At 44.6% G+C, this 18923-nt stretch overlaps 1 protein-coding gene across 3 annotated transcripts in view; it reads right to left on the bottom strand.

The window, feature by feature from the left end:
- The window catches only part of TRIO (trio Rho guanine nucleotide exchange factor), a 353804-nt gene that overhangs the window by 100646 nt on the left and 234235 nt on the right, over positions 1–18923 (bottom strand). For all 3 annotated transcript variants that reach the window (XM_047857219.1, XM_047857283.1, XM_047857348.1), the window contains 8 exons: positions 15580–15702; positions 8468–8662; positions 8254–8369; positions 7420–7486; positions 6696–6805; positions 5667–5736; positions 4945–5034; positions 283–375 (listed from right to left, as the gene is read on the bottom strand). In XM_047857219.1, coding sequence (XP_047713175.1) covers positions 283–375; positions 4945–5034; positions 5667–5736; positions 6696–6805; positions 7420–7486; positions 8254–8369; positions 8468–8662; positions 15580–15702 — 864 coding nt within the window. The remainder of the gene's footprint in view (positions 1–282; positions 376–4944; positions 5035–5666; positions 5737–6695; positions 6806–7419; positions 7487–8253; positions 8370–8467; positions 8663–15579; positions 15703–18923) is intronic.

Below are 18923 nucleotides of genomic sequence, written 5' to 3' on the forward strand. Positions count from 1 at the left end.
GGACACAGATACCACGTTATCCAGGTTTGACAATCTCGCCTTCCTTCCTCAGTTTATGTTACGGACCAGACTCAGCAAAGCTCCAGTGCATAACAAGGAATATTCTCTCACTTACCTGCCACACTGAGAAACTGATCAGGGTAATAAATAGCAATGAATTAAAAAAATTAAATGCCTTGGTGTTATTTAAAAAATTCAGGGTACTTTACATAAACAGAAAAACGCCAGAACAGTAACGCGCAATTCACAAAATTTTACATGCAGAAGATGCTTCATACATACTTTTAAAAGAAGCTGATACTTTGTTATTCGCTGAACCGGCTTAATAAGGTAAGAAGAGATGGAATTGGCTAATCCATGCCGCTGTTGTATTTCCTAAATTAAGAAGAAAATAGAGACGAACGTTACTGTAATGTTAATTATAGCATTTGAATTAGCATGAACTAAAAATGCACTTTTTACCTCCAAAATGAATGTACACATATCACTGTTGTTGTATAAAGAAAAACAGAAATCACTGTTCTTTTAATACGCTGAACATGAGAACGGGTGATCACTTTGAACCAGAAGGTGGCGCGTTCCCATGCAGATCTCAACTAGGCCAAGCCTACAACCTCTGCTCTGGGCCTGCGCTGGCCTCCAGCTCCCCCAGCCCGGCCCGGGGCCACTCAGTCCAGACAGGAGCTAGGGATGGGGATGGGGACAGGGCGCACCCTCTCCCACCGCAGCTCCTAAGCGTTTGCCTTGGCGTTGCCTTGGCCAAGACCACGTCCCCGCCCCTGGCCTGACTCCCCTTCACTAACGAGTTGGCACACCATGGAGGATTCCCTCCACGCGCTCTCAGACTTTCCACGCCCACCAGCGGTACTTGCATCATCTTTTGGCTCTTAACACTCTTTTTAGAAAATCTTCAAAAAAACCCCAGCACCACCAAAAAAAGGTGATCTCCTCACATTCTATGCTTCCAATGAGATTCAAACACCACTACACTCTTGTGTTCTCAATCTGCTTGTCACTTCGATTAAGCTCATGGGGACCCGTGCGTGCGTTGTGCCAGGATTCCTGTGAGTCGCTGCCAGTGGAGCGCCGGCTGCAGGACAGCCACCAAGCGACTTGTCCCTCACATGCCACCCAGGTTCAAAACTTAGCAATTCTTCCTCTGCCTTCCTGATCATGAATGTAGTTTAAAACTTTCTCTTCAATTTGCAATTGTTCAAAAATGTGCAATTTATCATTTAATGATTACGATATACACATTCATAATTTCATATCTAAAACATTTTTCATATAGAATATAATGATCTCAAGTACAGGTCACTGAGTTCTGACAAATGTCAACACACTTGCAAACAATTCCCAAACCAAGGTGCAGAACATTTCCAACATCACAGGAAGTTCTTCAGGTCCCTTTCTAACAAATTCCCCCACCCACACCCCACCACCACCAAGAGGCAACCCCTATTCTGATTACTATTGCCAGATTAGTTTTGCATATTCTAGAATTTCACACAAAAGGAACCACACAGAATGTACTCCTTCATATCTAGCTTCTCTCAGCCCATGTTTTGGAGATTAATCTATGCTACTTACGTATCAAGAATTTATCCTTTTATACAGTTGAGAAGTATCCCATTTCATGCATACCCAACATTTGAGAGATACTATAATGTCTTTTTAGTACCTTGTTTTAATAACATTCAGAAATACATCTCTGATATTTCTGAACACCAATCTATTTTTGTTGACACCCTTAATACTTTATCATAGGATTATACTATTAAAAAATGACAAGAGAGGAATGAATACCCAATGGGTAAAAGATAGTCTATTCAACAAATGGCGCTGGGAAAACTGGACAGCAACATGCAAAAGAAAGAAATTGGACCACTTTCTAACATCACACACAAAAATAAATTCAAAATGGATTAAAGACCTAAATGTGAGACCTGAAACCATAAAAATCCTATAAGAGAGCACAAGCAATAATTTCTCGACATTGGATATAGTAACTTCTTTCTAGATATGTCTCCTGAGACAAGGGAAATAAAAGCTAAAATAAGCCATTGGGACTACATCAAAATAAAAAGCTTCTGCACAGCAAAGGAAACAACCAACAAAACTAAAAGGCAACCTACTTAATGGGAGACGATATTTACAAATGACATATCCGATAAAGGGTTAATATGCAAAATATATAAAAACTGATATAATTCAACACCCAAAAACCAAATAATTCAATTAAAAAATGGGCAGAAGCTATGAATAAATATTACAAAGAAGACATACAGATGGCCAACAGACACTCGAAAGATGTTCAACATTGCTCATCATCAGGGAAATACAAATCAAAACCATAGTTATGACCTCACACCTGTCAGAATGACTAAAATAAAAAATACAAGACACAACAGGTGTTGGAGAGGATGTGGAGGAAAAGAACTCTCCTGTGCTGCTGATGGGAATGCAAACTGGTACAGCCACTGTGGAGAGCAGAATGGAGGTTCTTCCAAAAGTTAAAAATAGATCTACTCTATGATCTAGGAATCACACTACTGGGTATTTACCAAAAAAATACCAAGACACTGATTCAAAGGGATACATGCACCCCTATGTTTACAGCAGCATAATCTACAAATTATGGAAGCAGCCAAGATGTGGTATGTATGTGTGTGTATACACACACACACACACACACACAGGAATACTACTCAGCCATAAAAAAGAATGAAATCTTGTCATCTGCAATAACACGGATGGAGCTGGAGAGTATAATGCTAAGTGAAAAAGACAAATATCATATGATTTTCACTCATATGTGGAATTTAAGAAGCAAAACAAATGAACAAAGGAAAAGAGAGAGAGAAACCAAGAAACAGACTCTTAACTACAGAGAACAAATGATGGTTACCAGAATAGAGGGAGGTGGGGGGATGGGAGAGACGGGGAATGGGGATTAAAGAGTACACTATCATGATAAAAAAATTAAATTATTAAAAAGAATAAAGACATAAAGTTACAGAGAGAGAGGGAAGCAAACCATAAGAGACTCTTAAGGACTGAGAAGAAACTGAGGGTGGATGGGGGGTAGGGGAGAGGGGAAAGTGGGTGATGTCATGGAGGAGGGCACTTGCTGGCATGAGCACTGGGTGTTGTATGGAAACGAATCTGACAATATATTATATTTAAAAAAAAAATAAAAAAATAAAGACAAAAATGGCTACATGATCCGACTATTCTTCCAAAATACCTGACAAAGGTTTCATCCTGCTAAAACAATAGAGCTTCCTTTTTCTAAAAAGCTGTTAAGGGTATTAACAAAAACTTCTGTGGTTCTAAAATTTTACTTTGAATGGTGGGGGGCAAAGAATTGGGGGTAAAGGGAGGATCTAGCTCACTGGTCAGTGGCATATCTAACACCATAATTTCTGCTTTGCCTTTGTATTAAGCTGTTTACATGCAATAACGTCCTTGCTGGGAAGGTGGGCACTTTGGGTTATCTACCACTCCATGCTAAGCACCTATGACCAGGCACATTGAGTTAAATGAGCCCCAAAAAGATGTGGGATCATGCTGGACAATGAATACTGAAGGCAAGTAATTTGTGAAATCCCCAAATCAGACAAGCGTAATTTCTTTAAAGGTGTTTTAAGGACAAAGGTTTTGGTTTTTTGTTGTTGTTGTTGTTGTTGTTGTTGTTGTTTTTTAATGGCTTTGATTCCAAAGCCATTTGATGTGATTAAATGTGCCACATGCTCTCAGTGCTTAGGCCTTAAATGATTCTAACTCTGCACAGAGCCATGGTGTTGAGTTTCACCTGATGGCAAAGACCCAGGGTCATGTGAAAAACAGAAAAAAAAGGGGGGGGGGGGGTGGGCAGCACTGCGCTGGGAGCTGACTTTATATTTACAAAGGCAATGATGTATAATTGCTAGTCAGGAGAATGACAACTAAAACAAGGCCATCTACAGGGCTTCACCTCAAAGATACAAGCTAAAATTTATTTTCATTTCCCAGACTTCCAGAGAAGGGCAGAGTATCACACATGGCAATGCCCCAGCGTAAAGACAGAAACAAATCTAATGTTCTCACAGCCTTGTGAGAAATGATACATAACATCAAAAAGTACTCCCATCTCTTAATCAAGATGTATTTGGCACACATTTAACTACATTCTGGAGACCCAAAAAGCATTCTGTAAATTATATCAATAAGGCTCTATCCTCTTTCGTACTAAATAACCTCCCTGCAATATCTTTCCAAAAAAGAGGACCTACATCTACAACAATGGGAATATAATTAATAAGCCTACCAATGGTCCTAGGGACAGTGCTATCTGTAAAAATTTTATTGGCAGGCTACTTTTGGAATCACATAAAAATGAGAAAAGTAAATGACTAAAAAGGATTCAAAGATTCAAAGATAATTTTTGTTTCACAGAGAGTAAAAGAAGCCGAAAAGTTTGTACCTTCTGTATAACATGATATTACACCTAAAATTACTATAAATTGTAAGTAATGTCATATACACATGTACATGCTAAAATCTTGGATCTTTTTAAAAAAATTTTTAATGTTTATTTTATTTTTGAGAGACAGACAGAGCATGAGTCGGGGAGGGGCAGAGAGAGAGGGAGACACAGAATCCGAAGTAGGCTCCAGGCTCTGAACTGTCAGCACAGAGCCCGATGCAGGGCTAGAACCCACGAATGGTGAGATCATGACCTGAGCTGAAGTCGGACGCTTAACTGACTGAACCACCCAGGATCTCCTAGAAGAATCTTTCAATAACAGAAGAATATATAACAATATCCCACCATAAATATGACAGATAAACAGGAAAATACCGTATCATCAAATAGGTGAAAGTTAGGAGTGATGCTGCATTTTATGTATACCAAATACAACTTAGAAGGTTTCACATGTACGTCAGGAATCTATTACTTACATCAAAGTAGGACCCTGCATGCTCTAGTATCAGCTGAGTAGAATCCGGCTTATTTTTGCAATACGTGACATACATCTGAAACTTGTCTGCCTATAAACAACAACAACAACAAATTAGAATATCTCTTTCAAATGGCAGTACCTCAAAATATGATAAACTTTTATGCAGAAAAGAAGCTGTGGGGATAAAGGAAATTTAAGCTCTAAATAAAAGAAACCCTATTTTATATGGAAAGCTGTTAAAAATGAGAAACACATCCTATTGGTATACACACCTCCAGAAGCTTCCCTTGGCCCAGTAAGTCAGGGCTGGGCACACCCACTCTGTTCCAGTTGCCAGTGCAAACCCAGGCATCACATGTGGATGGCAGGGCACTACCACCAGGTGACTGTCTGGCTCTCCTCCCGACTGCACAACATCCCCCCTCCCACCTTGCCAACCTGGCCCCCCAGACATGGCTGCGCATTCATGTTGATCTACGCATTTCCAGGACCACGTGCAGGACTGGCACACTAAATGTTCCGTTTCAAACCATCACTATTGCCAATAAAAAGCTCGGTCCACGTTAATAACTAGTTGCAGAATGTAAGTCTTTGAGGCAAAGTCCATTTCTCCGTAAGCAGACACTGTAGAAGATGGTGACATAAGAGAAATGGACCACATTCCTTTCTAACTTCCTGCAAAGCCACCAAACAACTGTGAGAACAAGTTGGTTTCATTACCCAAGTAACAAAGCAGTGTCCAACGTCTTCTGGCAACTGCTCATATTTTTCCAGCTCTTTCAGAAATATGCTGCAGAGAGTAAAAATGGTACTGTATTATTAAGATGTCTTAAAACATTTAGTAGTGAGAAAGATACGCCAGCAATCAGGCCAAGCATATCACTTCAATCAAATACAGTGAAACATCTGTGCCGTCTAGATTTTAAGGATTTAATAACCCACGTAAGCTCTTAACTCGACTAAGTTATTGTGACTTTCAAACAGCTACTCAGTTTAGCCTTTAAACACTTTCTAATACAAATTTTAACCTAGCAGCTTTACTTTTGGGCAAGTGCTATGTTCAGTAGCTGAGGATGTAATTTAGGGATGTAAATGAACACTCAGAAGAACCCACTTAGATTTCAGTGTCTTGTGCTGGGGTGGGGGCAGGGGAGTGAGGGAGACCCCAGCATCTCTGGCTCTAGCAGTCTCTCTCCATAGGCTAGAGGGCTGTGCAGACGCTATCAAAAGGAGCTTCTGTTTCTTAAAAAACAAACAAACAAAAAAACCAAAAACCCAAAACAAAAAAACCCTTAAAAATAAAGCCATGTGCCTCCTGTGGCCACTGGACAGTGTATTTTAGTTTGGTCAGACTACGCATCTGTTCTGTCCTCAGTGCCTTCTCCCCTCTTGTTCAGAAAGACCAAGGGGTGGCCAGCAGCCACGCACAATTCTTCTTTCTTTTCATCCTAAGTAACTAATGTAGCAGCTGACGACATAGCTTGGGAGAAACGAGGGTTCCTCCAAAAACAGTTTTCCTAATCTCATTTCTATAGCAGGTAAGAACAAACATAAAGTCGAGTCTCTATCATGATAGGTTCAACAACGTCAGTCTTTTGGAAGAAAGCCTGATAGTCTTCATTCAAATCTCAACAAAATCACTGAAATGGATGCTTAACTCAGTTGGGAGCTTTCATTTCTTGTTAGGAAACTTCAGCACCATATCTAGATTTCAAGAGGAACCAGCTCCCCAGAGATAAAGCCACTCACTTATTGTGAAACTCATAGATTTCCTGCATGTTCCCGAAGATGACGAGCTCTCTGTTTACGATGCCGGCCGGGATCTCCTCCACCCCGCTGGTCATCTCCCACAGGTATGTCTGGCCGGGAGGGAAGCAGAGGGATTACACAAAAACCCAAGAGCACATGTCCAAGAAACGGCTGTTCCTGCCTCTAGAATACGTACCCAGAGCTCACGAATCACCGAAAATCGATCTGAAGTATGGAACCTTTCCCAAAACATGGAAAACTATTTTCCAGAAAAGCCCTCCCAGTTGCTGTGAGCCCTTCAGAGTAGTTCCTCGGGCTCCAGCTTGAGACTCTCCATTCCTGGTGTCAGACTTGGGAGCTAACCTCCCTGCTCTCTGAGGTACGACAACTATTCTTTAAACTACTGAGTATCAGTTGCGAATCATAATTAGAAGGCACATTTCTCTGAAGCTGCTGTAAAGTTCTGTACAAAGAGGATGGCAGCCAGGCCGTCATGTGACGAGCGGAATGACAGGATTAGTGCTGTATCATCTCTGTGATGAGCAAAACATGGGCCTGGAAACTCACGGAAGGGTGGGAACAAGAAACAGGCTGCTTAAGCACACTGAAAATCTCGAGAACAACAACGGCAACAAGGGTGATTATTTTAAGAATTACCAACAGTCAGGGAGAAAATAGCGCGCTTAGACTGGATCTAAATAAACAAGCAAGAAAACTTACTTACATCCATACACTCCCGGAGGTCCCTCACGTAAGCCTTTTCAGTTTGAATTAGCTCCGCCATTATGAACCTTGAACACAGGAAGACCGGGAAGAGCTTAGTTCACAGTCAGGACACAGGCTTATCTGAACTATGTACTTTTATGGCTTATGAAATAATGAGAGTTTTCAAAGCAGTAGTCGGTAATGCGTTTGGGGAATTAAACCAAGAAGGGACAGAACAGTAACAGCGTAAAGCCACCACTTCAAAGGGAAAACATTTTGTTGAGGTACACCAGCAGGTCACGTTTTCTCCATCAGCACCACTGACACTTGGGGGCAGATAATGCTTTGCCGGGGGGCTGTCCTGTGAACTATAGGATGTTAGTGGGATCCCCGGTCTCCACCCCTGAGACGCCAATAGCATTGCCCCCTCCCATTTTGGGACAACCAGAAATGTCAACACACATGGCCAAGCATCCCCTGGGGGTCACAACTGCCCCCAGCTGAGAACCGCTGGTTTAGGACAATCTTTGGAACGTCTGGTACAGTTTACTAATTGGCAATTTTGAAACATCTCCACGTGTTATTTTTTCTCTTTGGTACTACTAGTCATGACCTACTGATGACAAATGACACTAAAACAATTTGTCAACCCCATACGAAATGGAGGCACAGGAACAAAAAAAAGACACGGCTTCTGAAGCAAGTGATAAGGGTACAGTGCACACAGTGAGTCTGAACATCACAAGGTATCATTGCCATCCGGTTTCAAAGCACACACAGCAGTGGGTTTGTCCAAGCGACATTTTCTTCACTTTTTCAATGAATCCCAGCAGGTTCTTAAAGACTGGCTTACTCTTTCCTGCGGGCCGACTTCCGTTTTTCTTCGTTAAGTTCATGAGCAGCATCGCGTAGCTTCACCTCTGACCCAGGGACACTGGCGGGGATTATGTCCAGCTGAAGACTTTTACTCTGTGGAGGAAGAGAGCCAATGAACTTGAGTTAATTAGATCCGGGGAGGACATGAGGAAGAACACCATGGTTTATTCTGTTTGCACAGAGCAATTTACCGATTTGTTGGAATCTGAAGAAATCCCCAGGGCTTTCTCCAAAGAGGTCCTGTACTTCTCCATCCGCAGAGAGAAATCCCTGTACCTCTTATCCACTGCAGTGACACATTTTTTTATCTCTGCTGCATGGGCATGCCCTTTTTCACAAAAGCCATCAGCCAGCTGTATCAATAGCTTCACTCTCTCTTTGGTTTGCTGTGGAAACAACAACAGGAAAGTATTGTGAGGCAAATGAACTCAACTGCCAGAACCGGAGACACAGTGGCAACTTGCCTACAACTCTGAGCTCCCGACGGGGAAAAACTGCTGGTCAGAGAAATGTCCCCTGAAGCTCCAAGTCCACCAATTCACCCCCTGATCCCGGCCTGGCCGCTTCCCCACAGAGAATGGCATGTTTACGACCGCAAAAACCAACCCGAATCTAGCCCTTCTCTCGGCTTGGCTTCATCTGGTGGACGCCCGAGAGACACCTGTGGAAGGGATACATGTGTCTCCCGTGGCCCCGTGGTCCCCACTGCCGCTCCCTGTCCGTTCATCCCCTGCGCCCACGGGGATGGAAGGCCTGCTGAGATCCTGGCAAAGGAACCCCCACACTGCAGACACTCGGTGAAATCCTTGAAGTGACTCTGCACTGCACGTTCGTTTCTTTTTCAATTCTCGGTAGAAATGAAGGAAAGATCGCTAGCCAGGAAATGATCTTTAGAGAAGCATATTAAATGCTCTTCACTGTTTTAGAACTCCCTCTCAAAAATTATTTCACTTGTACGTGTACTTAGAAAAGATACTTCAATTAAGTTAAACACAACCGCCTTGGTTTTCATACAGTTCAGGAGAACCACAAAACATTGGTTTAATATCTATGGCAGTAACGTCCCTCAAAACTGAGTTTTCAACACCTGTTTTCATCACATCCATTGGTTACTAGAGCAAGGCTTCTTTCGACAGTCCCGCTGGCATTTCAGGTGAGTACTGTTCCTCTCCCGGAAGGGAACCTGATTTTCTCCACTAACCTTTATCTAGGAAATCTTTACGACCAACACTCAGGAAGGTGACTTTAAAAATCCCCAAAAGGTGCACCGGAGAGCAGGGGCCTCAAAGTAAAAATCCCCAAAAGGATAAAGGTCAGGGCTCAAAACCTGGATAAATTTTCCTAGTTTACACAAGAAGTGTGAGGCAGCATGTCCTCGGCGACCTGCAAAGGCAGCTGTAGAATCCTCGGGCTGCGCATGCACACCCCGGGCAACCTGCATCCAGCCCCGCGCTCCAGGCACACGCCCGGTCTGTGCTTCCTTGCACCATGGCCCCTCCTGCCTGGAATGCTACTCTGTGGCTCCCTCGTGTCTTTGCTCAACCAAAGGCCACCATCTCAATAGGCCCTCCCTGAGTCCCTTAAAAGTACAAGTCACCTTCCTGCCCCAACTATCCTCACTGGGCCTGCTCCACTCTCTCCCGGGACACGGGTCACCTGCCACAAGGATATAGTTGACTTACTACTGTTACCGTCTGCCACTATCTTATTAGAATGTAACCACCACAGGCCTGGGATATTTGGGGTTTTTTGCTTACTAATATCTTATTCACCTTTCGTGTGCCTGGCACATAGGAGACAGTCACCAAATATTTACTGAAAATTAAGTTAACGTTAGATTTTACGGGAAAATAGGTATATGCTTGTACCTTTAATGGGGTATGGCAGTTACTCTTAACAGGCATTAATACTTTAAAAAAAAAAAATGAAAACAGAACTCAGATATAATAATCTCCTGTGGAAAAAAAAAGGTTATTGCAAAATTCTATAAAAGCTGTTTATTAGAAAAAGTCAGCAAAACTTAAAACACCCTGAAGTTTTGAGGACTTTCATCTGGTGTGGAAATGAGCTCGGGTAGAGTGAGCTAATCAACCAAACCATATGATCTATCAACACAACACCTTTCTGGATATGCTAAGACGAATTATAAACCAAAGACCTAAAAAGTCAAAGTTTCACAAGTGGAACCATAAATTCCAAAAGGGACTTAACTTAGAACCATTATTAAATTTTAATATCAAAGAGAATATGAGAAAGGCAGGACTGTTTAAAAACTGGGTTGCCTGGAGGCACCTGGGTGCCTCAGTTGGTTAAGCCTCTGACTCTTGGTTTCGGCTCAGGCCATAATCTCACGGTTCCTGGGACCCCTCATCGGGTTCTGTGCTGACAGCATGAAGCCTGCTTGGGGTTCTCTCTCTGCCCCTTCCCGGCTCTCTTTCATCTCAGAATAAATAAGTAAATAAACTTAAAACAACAAAAAAAAATTGGGTTGCCTGGATGAGGTTACACTGCTGGGTGCCAAGATACTAATGTGCTGGGAAGCACAGAGAAGTTGCATTGTGCCACCATGAAAGCATTTCTTCTCTTCCACCGTCCAAGCGCCACCGGTGAAAGGGTACTGCAAGTTATGTGTAGTGTCTCTTCAAGGAGTCAAGAAAACTGTTTCATATTTTAAGCACTGGGGTCATAGGAGTGAAGATAAAACAAAACAAAACAAAACAACAATGCAGCTTGCCTACATTCAAAGAGAAAACAAAACACTGAAAAACTATAGGAAGATGTCTGCATAACACACGTCACAAAATAGATGAGTTGAATGCGTGTCACGCCAATAGGCGGATGCTGCTTAGGACACTAGATGCAGCAGGAAGGTGGGCTAGAGACAAAGCCTGGTGGCTTACAAACTTCATTTAAACAAAAGACGCCAATCAGGCAGTCAAGGCTTCTTGAAGATGTGTGGCCAAGCCTCTCCCTCAAAGATGGCAACCCTCCCCCCACCATGTCTATTTGTCTTACTACTTCACAGTAGATGTATATATATTCACCCCAACTAGAAACTGCAGTCCATGAGCCCAGCACCCAGAGCAGTTCTGGCCCACTGCAACAGCGTGATTAATAATGATGGGGTGAATGGCGTGATAAAAATTAAGGATGATGAATCTGCTAACTCACGAGCTTTCAATACATTTTTATTTTAACTTTTTTTTTAAATGTTTATTATTTTGAGAGAGAGAGAGACAGAATACGATCAGGAGAGGGGCAGAGAGAGGGGGAGACAGAATCCGAAGCAGGCTCCAGGCTCTGAGCTGTCAGCACAGAGCCCGACACAGGGCTCGAACCCACGAACCGTAAGATCATGACCTGAGTCGAAGTCAGACACTTAACCCATTGAGCCACCAAGCACTCCTAACTGGTATTTTTAAAATGCATGCATAGAAATCAAAACTTCAAAGGTAAAAAGGATACAAAGTGAAAAGGCTCCTTACTCCACCTTCCTATGAGGTGTCTCAAAGATCAGCTTCATGTGTTACCATTCTAGACACATTTTATTATACAGAGGGGTGTATGTACGTATGTATGTATTTCTCTCTTTGTACCTAAATGCTTATACACACAAGCCCTGCTCTGCACCCAGCATTTTTCGTTTAACAACTCTCAGACATCCTTCACTACCGGAACACGAGCAGTACGCTTGTTTTAGGTTTGGAGCTGCACAAGAAAGATTTCTATGAGCTAATGTGCTCCCACTGAATGGACTTTCATGTCGTTTCCGTTCTTTTCCTAAGCCAGGAAAAAACTGCACGTGTCTGAGCGTGTGTGGCTAGTCTGTGTTTCAAGATGTGGGACGGCTGGGGCAGAAGGGATGTCCATCTGTGACACTGAGCGGTCAACGTGGTGACACATCCCCCCCATCCCCAGAGGTCGACTCCATTCACCAGCCCCCTCCAAGGTGCAGCCCCCCCCCCCCCCATCCCCAGAGGTCGACTCCATTCACCAGCTCCCCCCACCGCCAACGTGCAGCCATAACCTTTTTGGTATCTGCCAATACCTGGGTGAAAACAGAACACAGTATACTTCTGATTTATAGTTTTCTTATTTTAGGTAAATTTGATAATTTCATATATTTAAAAGCCATTTAGAATTCCTTTCCTGGGGGCCCTCTTTAATATCTCTTGTCCATTTTCTTGTTTACTCTTATTGATTTGTAAAAGCTCTTTACGACTGAGAAATCAGCCCTCTGTGATAGGAATTGCGTATTTATCCTATTTGCTTTCTTTCACTTATGTTGGCCTACACTTTAGAAATTCATACATTTCTGCGTATGTGATTTTATCATTTTTTAGAGCTTTGGGTTTCGTGTCCCGTAATTTTTTCTAGTCATTTCAGGTTTTCATTGTTGATACATTTACCTTGCTATCAAGGTGGGATACGAATCCAACTTAGTTTTTCTCTAGAACGCTGCTCGACGCTATGAAAAAAAAAGCCTTTCTGCGTCTTTTTAAATGAAGTATTACAAAAGTTTCATCCTTACTGTTCTTTCTAGAGATTGTTACAAAAATATATTTTATCTCAAAAGCATACAAACATTATTAATTTGAACAACCTCAGCAGTGGGCAAGCGGGTTTGTAGAAAAATAAAGGCAAACTGCATTCCTGAGTCCACATGTCAAAGAATCTTTACTCAGCGTGTTCTTAGGTAAGGAAAAACCCAGGGAGGATGCACATTCAAGGGTCTTAGACACTTTCCAGCAAATGAAGGCTTTTGGCGCTGGGGACAGTGGTGACCGGGATGCAGGAAGTGTGTGGGAAGGAGGAGGAAAGTTCTGCATCTCGGGCCGCGGGCCTCCCACTCCACCGCGCTTGTGGAAAAGTCACCTGGGAGCTTGTTTACAGACGCTCATCTTCAGGCCTCACTCCTAAACAGTCTAAGTCAGTAAGTCTCGAATAAGGACAGAAACTGGCTTTTAAGTAAACACGCGTGACCTGGATACAGGTGGTGCCTGTGAAGCACTCTGAGAAATCATTCCATCGGGAGCTGCGAAGGAATCAAGCTGAGGCTTCATGGTGAGACAGTGACAGAAAGGCTTTACTTCCATTGCACTAAATGTGTTACAACACTGACCGCTGTAACAACTAAACTGGAGGACGGTCACATCAAGAGCAACAGATTCTCTCCATGACACGGGTAAAGCGGTTTCTTAAAAGAAACTATGAGGAGGGGCAGAAGGTGAGCAACAGACACCCCCAGGCATGAGCAGGCGTGGTCTGATGAAGAGAAAGGAAGCCAGAAACCCATGGGAATGAGATGCTAAGCGGAAAAAGCGAGAGGTTTTCTTTTCCAAATCCACTAGTTCCTCTGGGCAAAACGGATCCAGCAGACCCAGTGAGAGAGACGGCAAGGTCAGCTGTTACACCGGTGATTTTAGATGCTTATTTTTACAAAACACAAGAGCCAAAACATGCCCCTGTTGCTCACTGTTTAATAACCACACCCCACATCTGAGGAGGAGGGAAATTCAGGAATAAAAATTCCCTTTGAACACACCCTACTGGTGGAACATGGCTGCCATGCGACTGCACCTCAGACGGTGAGGTTCACATGAGCTTCTGTGCGCACGGCGCCCCCTGGAATCGTGCGGTGACCAGGCTGTTTGGCTGTGCAAATGGTCTGCAGAATGCAGCGTTAATGGAAATTCAGCTTAGTGAAGAGGAACAAATCTTAAATCTATCTCTGAGTGGCATCTTAGGCATTTTCTTAATACCTTTATAATCAAAGGCTATTCAAAAAAAACAAATTTGTAACGCGCACAACTGTAATTTATCCTCCCACTGTTAACAGAAACGAGAACCACACAGCCAAGGGTGTGCCGTATCTCAGGGAAGCAAAAGACATGATGCTTACCTGCAGAGGCAGGCAGGCCAGCTCTCCTCAAATGAGTGGGTGGGCGCCTTCCTCTGGGTGCCCACGGCCCCCACGCTGGGTGCAGCTGTCACTGCCAGACTGCCTGAGCCCTGCCCACCCCCAAATGCTCATGGTGTCCCCACCCAGTGCCAGGTCTCACCGAGCCCCGCAGTGGTCAGTCTGCCTGCAGCCACCCTGGACCGTGAGCTCCTCCAGAGCAGGGAACAAGGGTTCCCAGAGCCCAGCGGCCCGAGGGTGAAGGGAAGGAAATCAACTTACAGCTTGTGGGTGGGCGGGAGCAGAGGGCAGTGAAGAATACCAGGAGTCAGATATGGTTACAGAAAACATAAAGAAGTACAACTAAACACAATACAAAATAGCTGTTGTCACTCTCGAGGATTTAAAAATTCCCACTGATGGTTTCCACCGCTACCTAAAGGGCCACACAAGAAAATCCTGTTTTACTTATACATGAATACTTCTTTTTAGCCAAACTACTATCCAGCTAGATCCTTTCTTTCTAGTGTGAAATTTGAATTAACTTGCAACTTTTAAGGAAAGTCAAGTCTACCATGAGAAAAACAGAAGCACTTCTGAAAATATGACAAAGAACGGAATTCAAAACTTTGAAAAACAAAAACAAAAACACCACGGGTTGAGAAAGGAACCCTAAAAACCCCCAAACTGTTTTGAGGTAAAAAAAAAAAAAAATCAGCCTCTGCCAGTATATACTTTAACTGGGAAAACATTTATGTCAGTATGAAGAGCCTTACATTTTTGCATAAAAATGTGTATTTACTCACATCTGCTACATAAGCCATGTATCTAATTCTTTTTTGATTTGCAGGAGGAAAATGAAGACATCTCCGTTTTATAAGCCTATGGACAACCACGAGAGAGAGGGTGCCGAGGTAAACGCTGCCACGGGACTGGGCTGGTGACAGCAGCGTCCCTGAGGCAAGTGTCACCGACTAGAGACCTAGAGACGGGGAAAGGAAGCCCCCGCAGGACACGCCCAAGCCAGGTCGGTCACACCAAACGGGGTTTCCTAAAAACAGCAAGTACTTAGAAAAGACCTTGCGAAAGAAACCAGAAAGAAAACAAAAAGAACAAGGAAAAGGACAAAAGAGACGACACGAAGGAAGGTATCTGCAGAAATCCGAAGACCCAAGGGAGACAAGAGGTAAAGGGAGGGAACTGGGAAACGCAGAGAGAAGAGTCCCCTACGTTAATGTAGGACAAGCCACGGGGGTCCCTGTGTCTCCAATTTTGGATACGGTATGAAACGATTTCTTTGAGCAATACCTTATTTACACGGAGTATCCTGTGGTGGGTTATTCTGGAAAGCCCTGCTGTGTGGGTGGGTGACGGAACAGACGGCCACCACCAACCTGGACCTACCTTCGCGGTGATCTGAAACTCCTCGTGCTCTTTCAGGAGCTCCTGTGTGTGCTGTATGCTGGAACCCGTGGACGTATGTGTGGAAAGGTAGAACTCTCCGTTGTCATGGATCCACTCTAAAGCCTAGAGAGGGAAGGAATGGAGACGTTCACGGCTCAGCACTGGCAAAGAGGGTCCCAGTTCTGTCGTATCTCACTCAGATGTGATGTCACAAGCCAGCGCTGGCACACGCATAGAGTGCTCCCACAAAGAGAGACAGGCTTCTGAAATAAGCACTGCAATTCCAAAATTGAAAGAAAAAAAAAAAAAACACCTGACATTCTAGAAGGTTGTAACCATGTCACTTCTGTAGCAATGATTAAAGTGTTCAAGAGGTTCGTGGGTGCCTGGGTGGCTCAGTCAGTAAGCATCTGACTCTTGATTTCTGGCTCAGGTCACAATCGCGTGGTTCGTGGGATCGAGCCCTGAGTCAAGCTCTATGCTGACAGTGCCGAGACTGGGATTCTCTCTCCCCCTCTCTCTGCCCCTCCCCTGCTCACACGTTCACAGGCTTTCTCTTAAAATAAGTAAATTTTTGAAAACTGTAGAAGATTTTTATGTGCTGTTTGTAATCTCTGGGCCATCCACTGTGAGCTGCTTTCTAGAGCAGAGACATCACTGTCTCTACTAGATACATCACAGCACTTATAGCATTTTAGAAAACATGAAAAGGAAAGCACGACCCAGACAGATTATTTGCCGTGCAGCTTCCTGAGTGGGGTGTCACTGTTGTCAGGCCTGGGTACGGCTGCCCTGCCTCCCCCTGCCGACTGGGGAGGGGGATGTACAAAAAGGCACGAAGACAAGTGAGGGCAGGGACGCCACACTTAGAAAGGGAGGTCAGCACATGCAGTGTCCAGGCCGAGAGGGGCTGGCTGCGAAGCGGGGTTGGGGGGGGGGGCTCAGAAGAATGGGGAGAAGCTCAGCAGGCGGAGAGGTACGCACCACAGCCCCAGGCTGATAGAGCTGGCCTGCTGGGGAAGCCGGGGAGAGAGGCCGGGGAGAGAGGCCGGGGGTGAGGCCGGGGAGGGCAGGAGGGCCTTGGAGGTCACAGGCACAGCCTGGACTTTTGTGGGAAAGCTAGTGGGGCTGCTGTGAGGAAAAGGAACTGCAGTGGACAGGGAGTAGAAGAAGCAACACGGGTCGGCAAACTGGTTCAAAGGTTTGGGCAGGACACGGCTGGGGTTTCCATAGCACGAGGGCTCTGGACGTGAAGGGGGAGGGCAGGCCTGACACGTGTGGGAAGTCCGCACCTATGGGACTCACGAGGGAGTGAAGGTGGGAAACCGGGGAAAGATGGGAAGGAGCTCTACATCCTGAAAGGTGAGGGGATGGGGGGGGGGACACACCCCGTAAGACGAGGAGGCGCAGGGGATACACTGTGTAAGACGAGGGGGACACGCCCCATAGACGAGGCGCGGGGGTCAGGCGTCGTGAGTCCACTTCTGTTCTCAGGAAGGCCCCAGTGGAGACACCACGGAGACAACTGGGATTTGTAAGTCTGGACGCCAGAAACGGAGGTCAGGGCTGAGAGACACCCACAGAGGAGATAAGAAGATGGGGAAGAGAAACAAGGGCAAGCCCCAGGCCGAGCCCTGGAGAATGCCAACATTCAGCTGCAGAGAGAAGGAAGACGGGACAGCAGAGAGCCTGGGAAAGCAGCAGAAGAGGCAGGAGGCAACCAGGAAGTCCAGGGGCCGGACTCGCCCAGAGACAGAACCGCGGCCAGAGTCCCCCCTCCGGACCCCCACCGGGGACGCTGCATCCAGGTGCCCTCAGGGCTCCGTCCTGAGAAGCGCAGACACTGGTGGTGTAACTACTGGGTTTTACCCCAGGATCATGGCACAGAAGAGAACCCACAGGGCCACGGGTCATCGTTTGCCACGGCCTATGCTTAATGATCTCATTTTTGGCCAATGAGCCAACTTTAGGAAAAAGCAACAACACATCTATTGTTTTTCTCCATTAAAATAGTTATTTACAATTTTGTTCTCTGCAGCTGATTGCTTGCCTTTTAACAGAGAAACAATAAAGAAAGATATGGGAGAAAAGACTATGAAACAATCTCTAATTAGAAACAAATCAGGCCCCCATGCATCTGAAACATGGTGGAACGATCATCAAATCAAATGTTAAGAAAATGTAATTTAAGCTCTGAAAAATACTACTGCTTGCCCTTGTGTTGGGAATATGATAACTACACCTGGTGAAACCAGCAGAGAAAGACTGAGACAGGATGCCAGGTCCATGGACCATGAACTCCAGCTTATCAATCTCTGGGGAACTGATCCCCAGAGCACCCGGCCGCCCTCTGGAGACCAACCTTGACCAAACTGAAAGAAAATCCCTAAGTGGGAAATTGTGCTGAGGAATATTCGATCTTTCTTAAGCTAAAAGATTTAACTGACTGCCTTACTCTGTGACAGGCACAGGTGAATTTAGAAGACCGCCCATGTGTGGTGCGGTCACCAGGGACCACAGCACTGAAGAGGCGCCTTGACCTGCAGGACAGGAGAAGGCTCAGACAGGCGTCCTGAGAATCAGCCTTCTGTCCACTCTGTTCCCTCCTGACGCTCCAAATTCTGGACAAACGGCTATGGATTCCTATGCTACCGTTAAGGCCAAGGAGAAGTGACAGGAATCTTAGTTCAAGTTAGGGGTCAGACAGACTTTACTCTAAAATGATCTTCCATGACTAACCATTCAGGCAGAAACCCTTATCTCAAAATGACTTCAGAAGACAGAAACTCTAAACAGATTTTTTTTAAGTAGGTTCCATGCCCAACCTGGGGCTTAAACTCACAACCCTGAGATCAGGAGTTGCATGCTGTATCGACTGAGCCAGCCAGGGGCCCCCTAAAGGTATCATCTTTGGGGCACTTGGGTGGCTCAGTTGAGCACCCGACTTCGGCTCAGGTCATAATCTTGAATTTGTGAGTTCAAGCCCCATGTCGGGCTCTGTGCTGCCAGCTCGGAGCCTGGAGCCTGCTTCCAATTCTGTGTCCCCCTCTTTCTCTGCCCCTCCCCCACTCGTGCTCTGTCTCCATCTCTCTCTCAAAAATAAACATTAAAAAAAAATCGTCTTGATATCTCTACATTAGCCAACTGCCTGAACATTTTTTTATTCTACTGAATTCTTAGAAATTCTGGCACACTTTATTTTAGCTCAATTTACCTGAAGAACAAAATTTTATGTTGAAAATATAAATATAGCAATATAAAAAAAAACACCCACTATAATATTTATACAAGCACAGACCTGGATTCTACAATGATTTAAAAAAAATTTTTTTAAGGCTTGTTTA

This window comes from Prionailurus viverrinus, chromosome A1 (assembly GCF_022837055.1).
Source record: "Prionailurus viverrinus isolate Anna chromosome A1, UM_Priviv_1.0, whole genome shotgun sequence".
Taxonomy (NCBI): domain Eukaryota; kingdom Metazoa; phylum Chordata; class Mammalia; order Carnivora; family Felidae; genus Prionailurus; species Prionailurus viverrinus.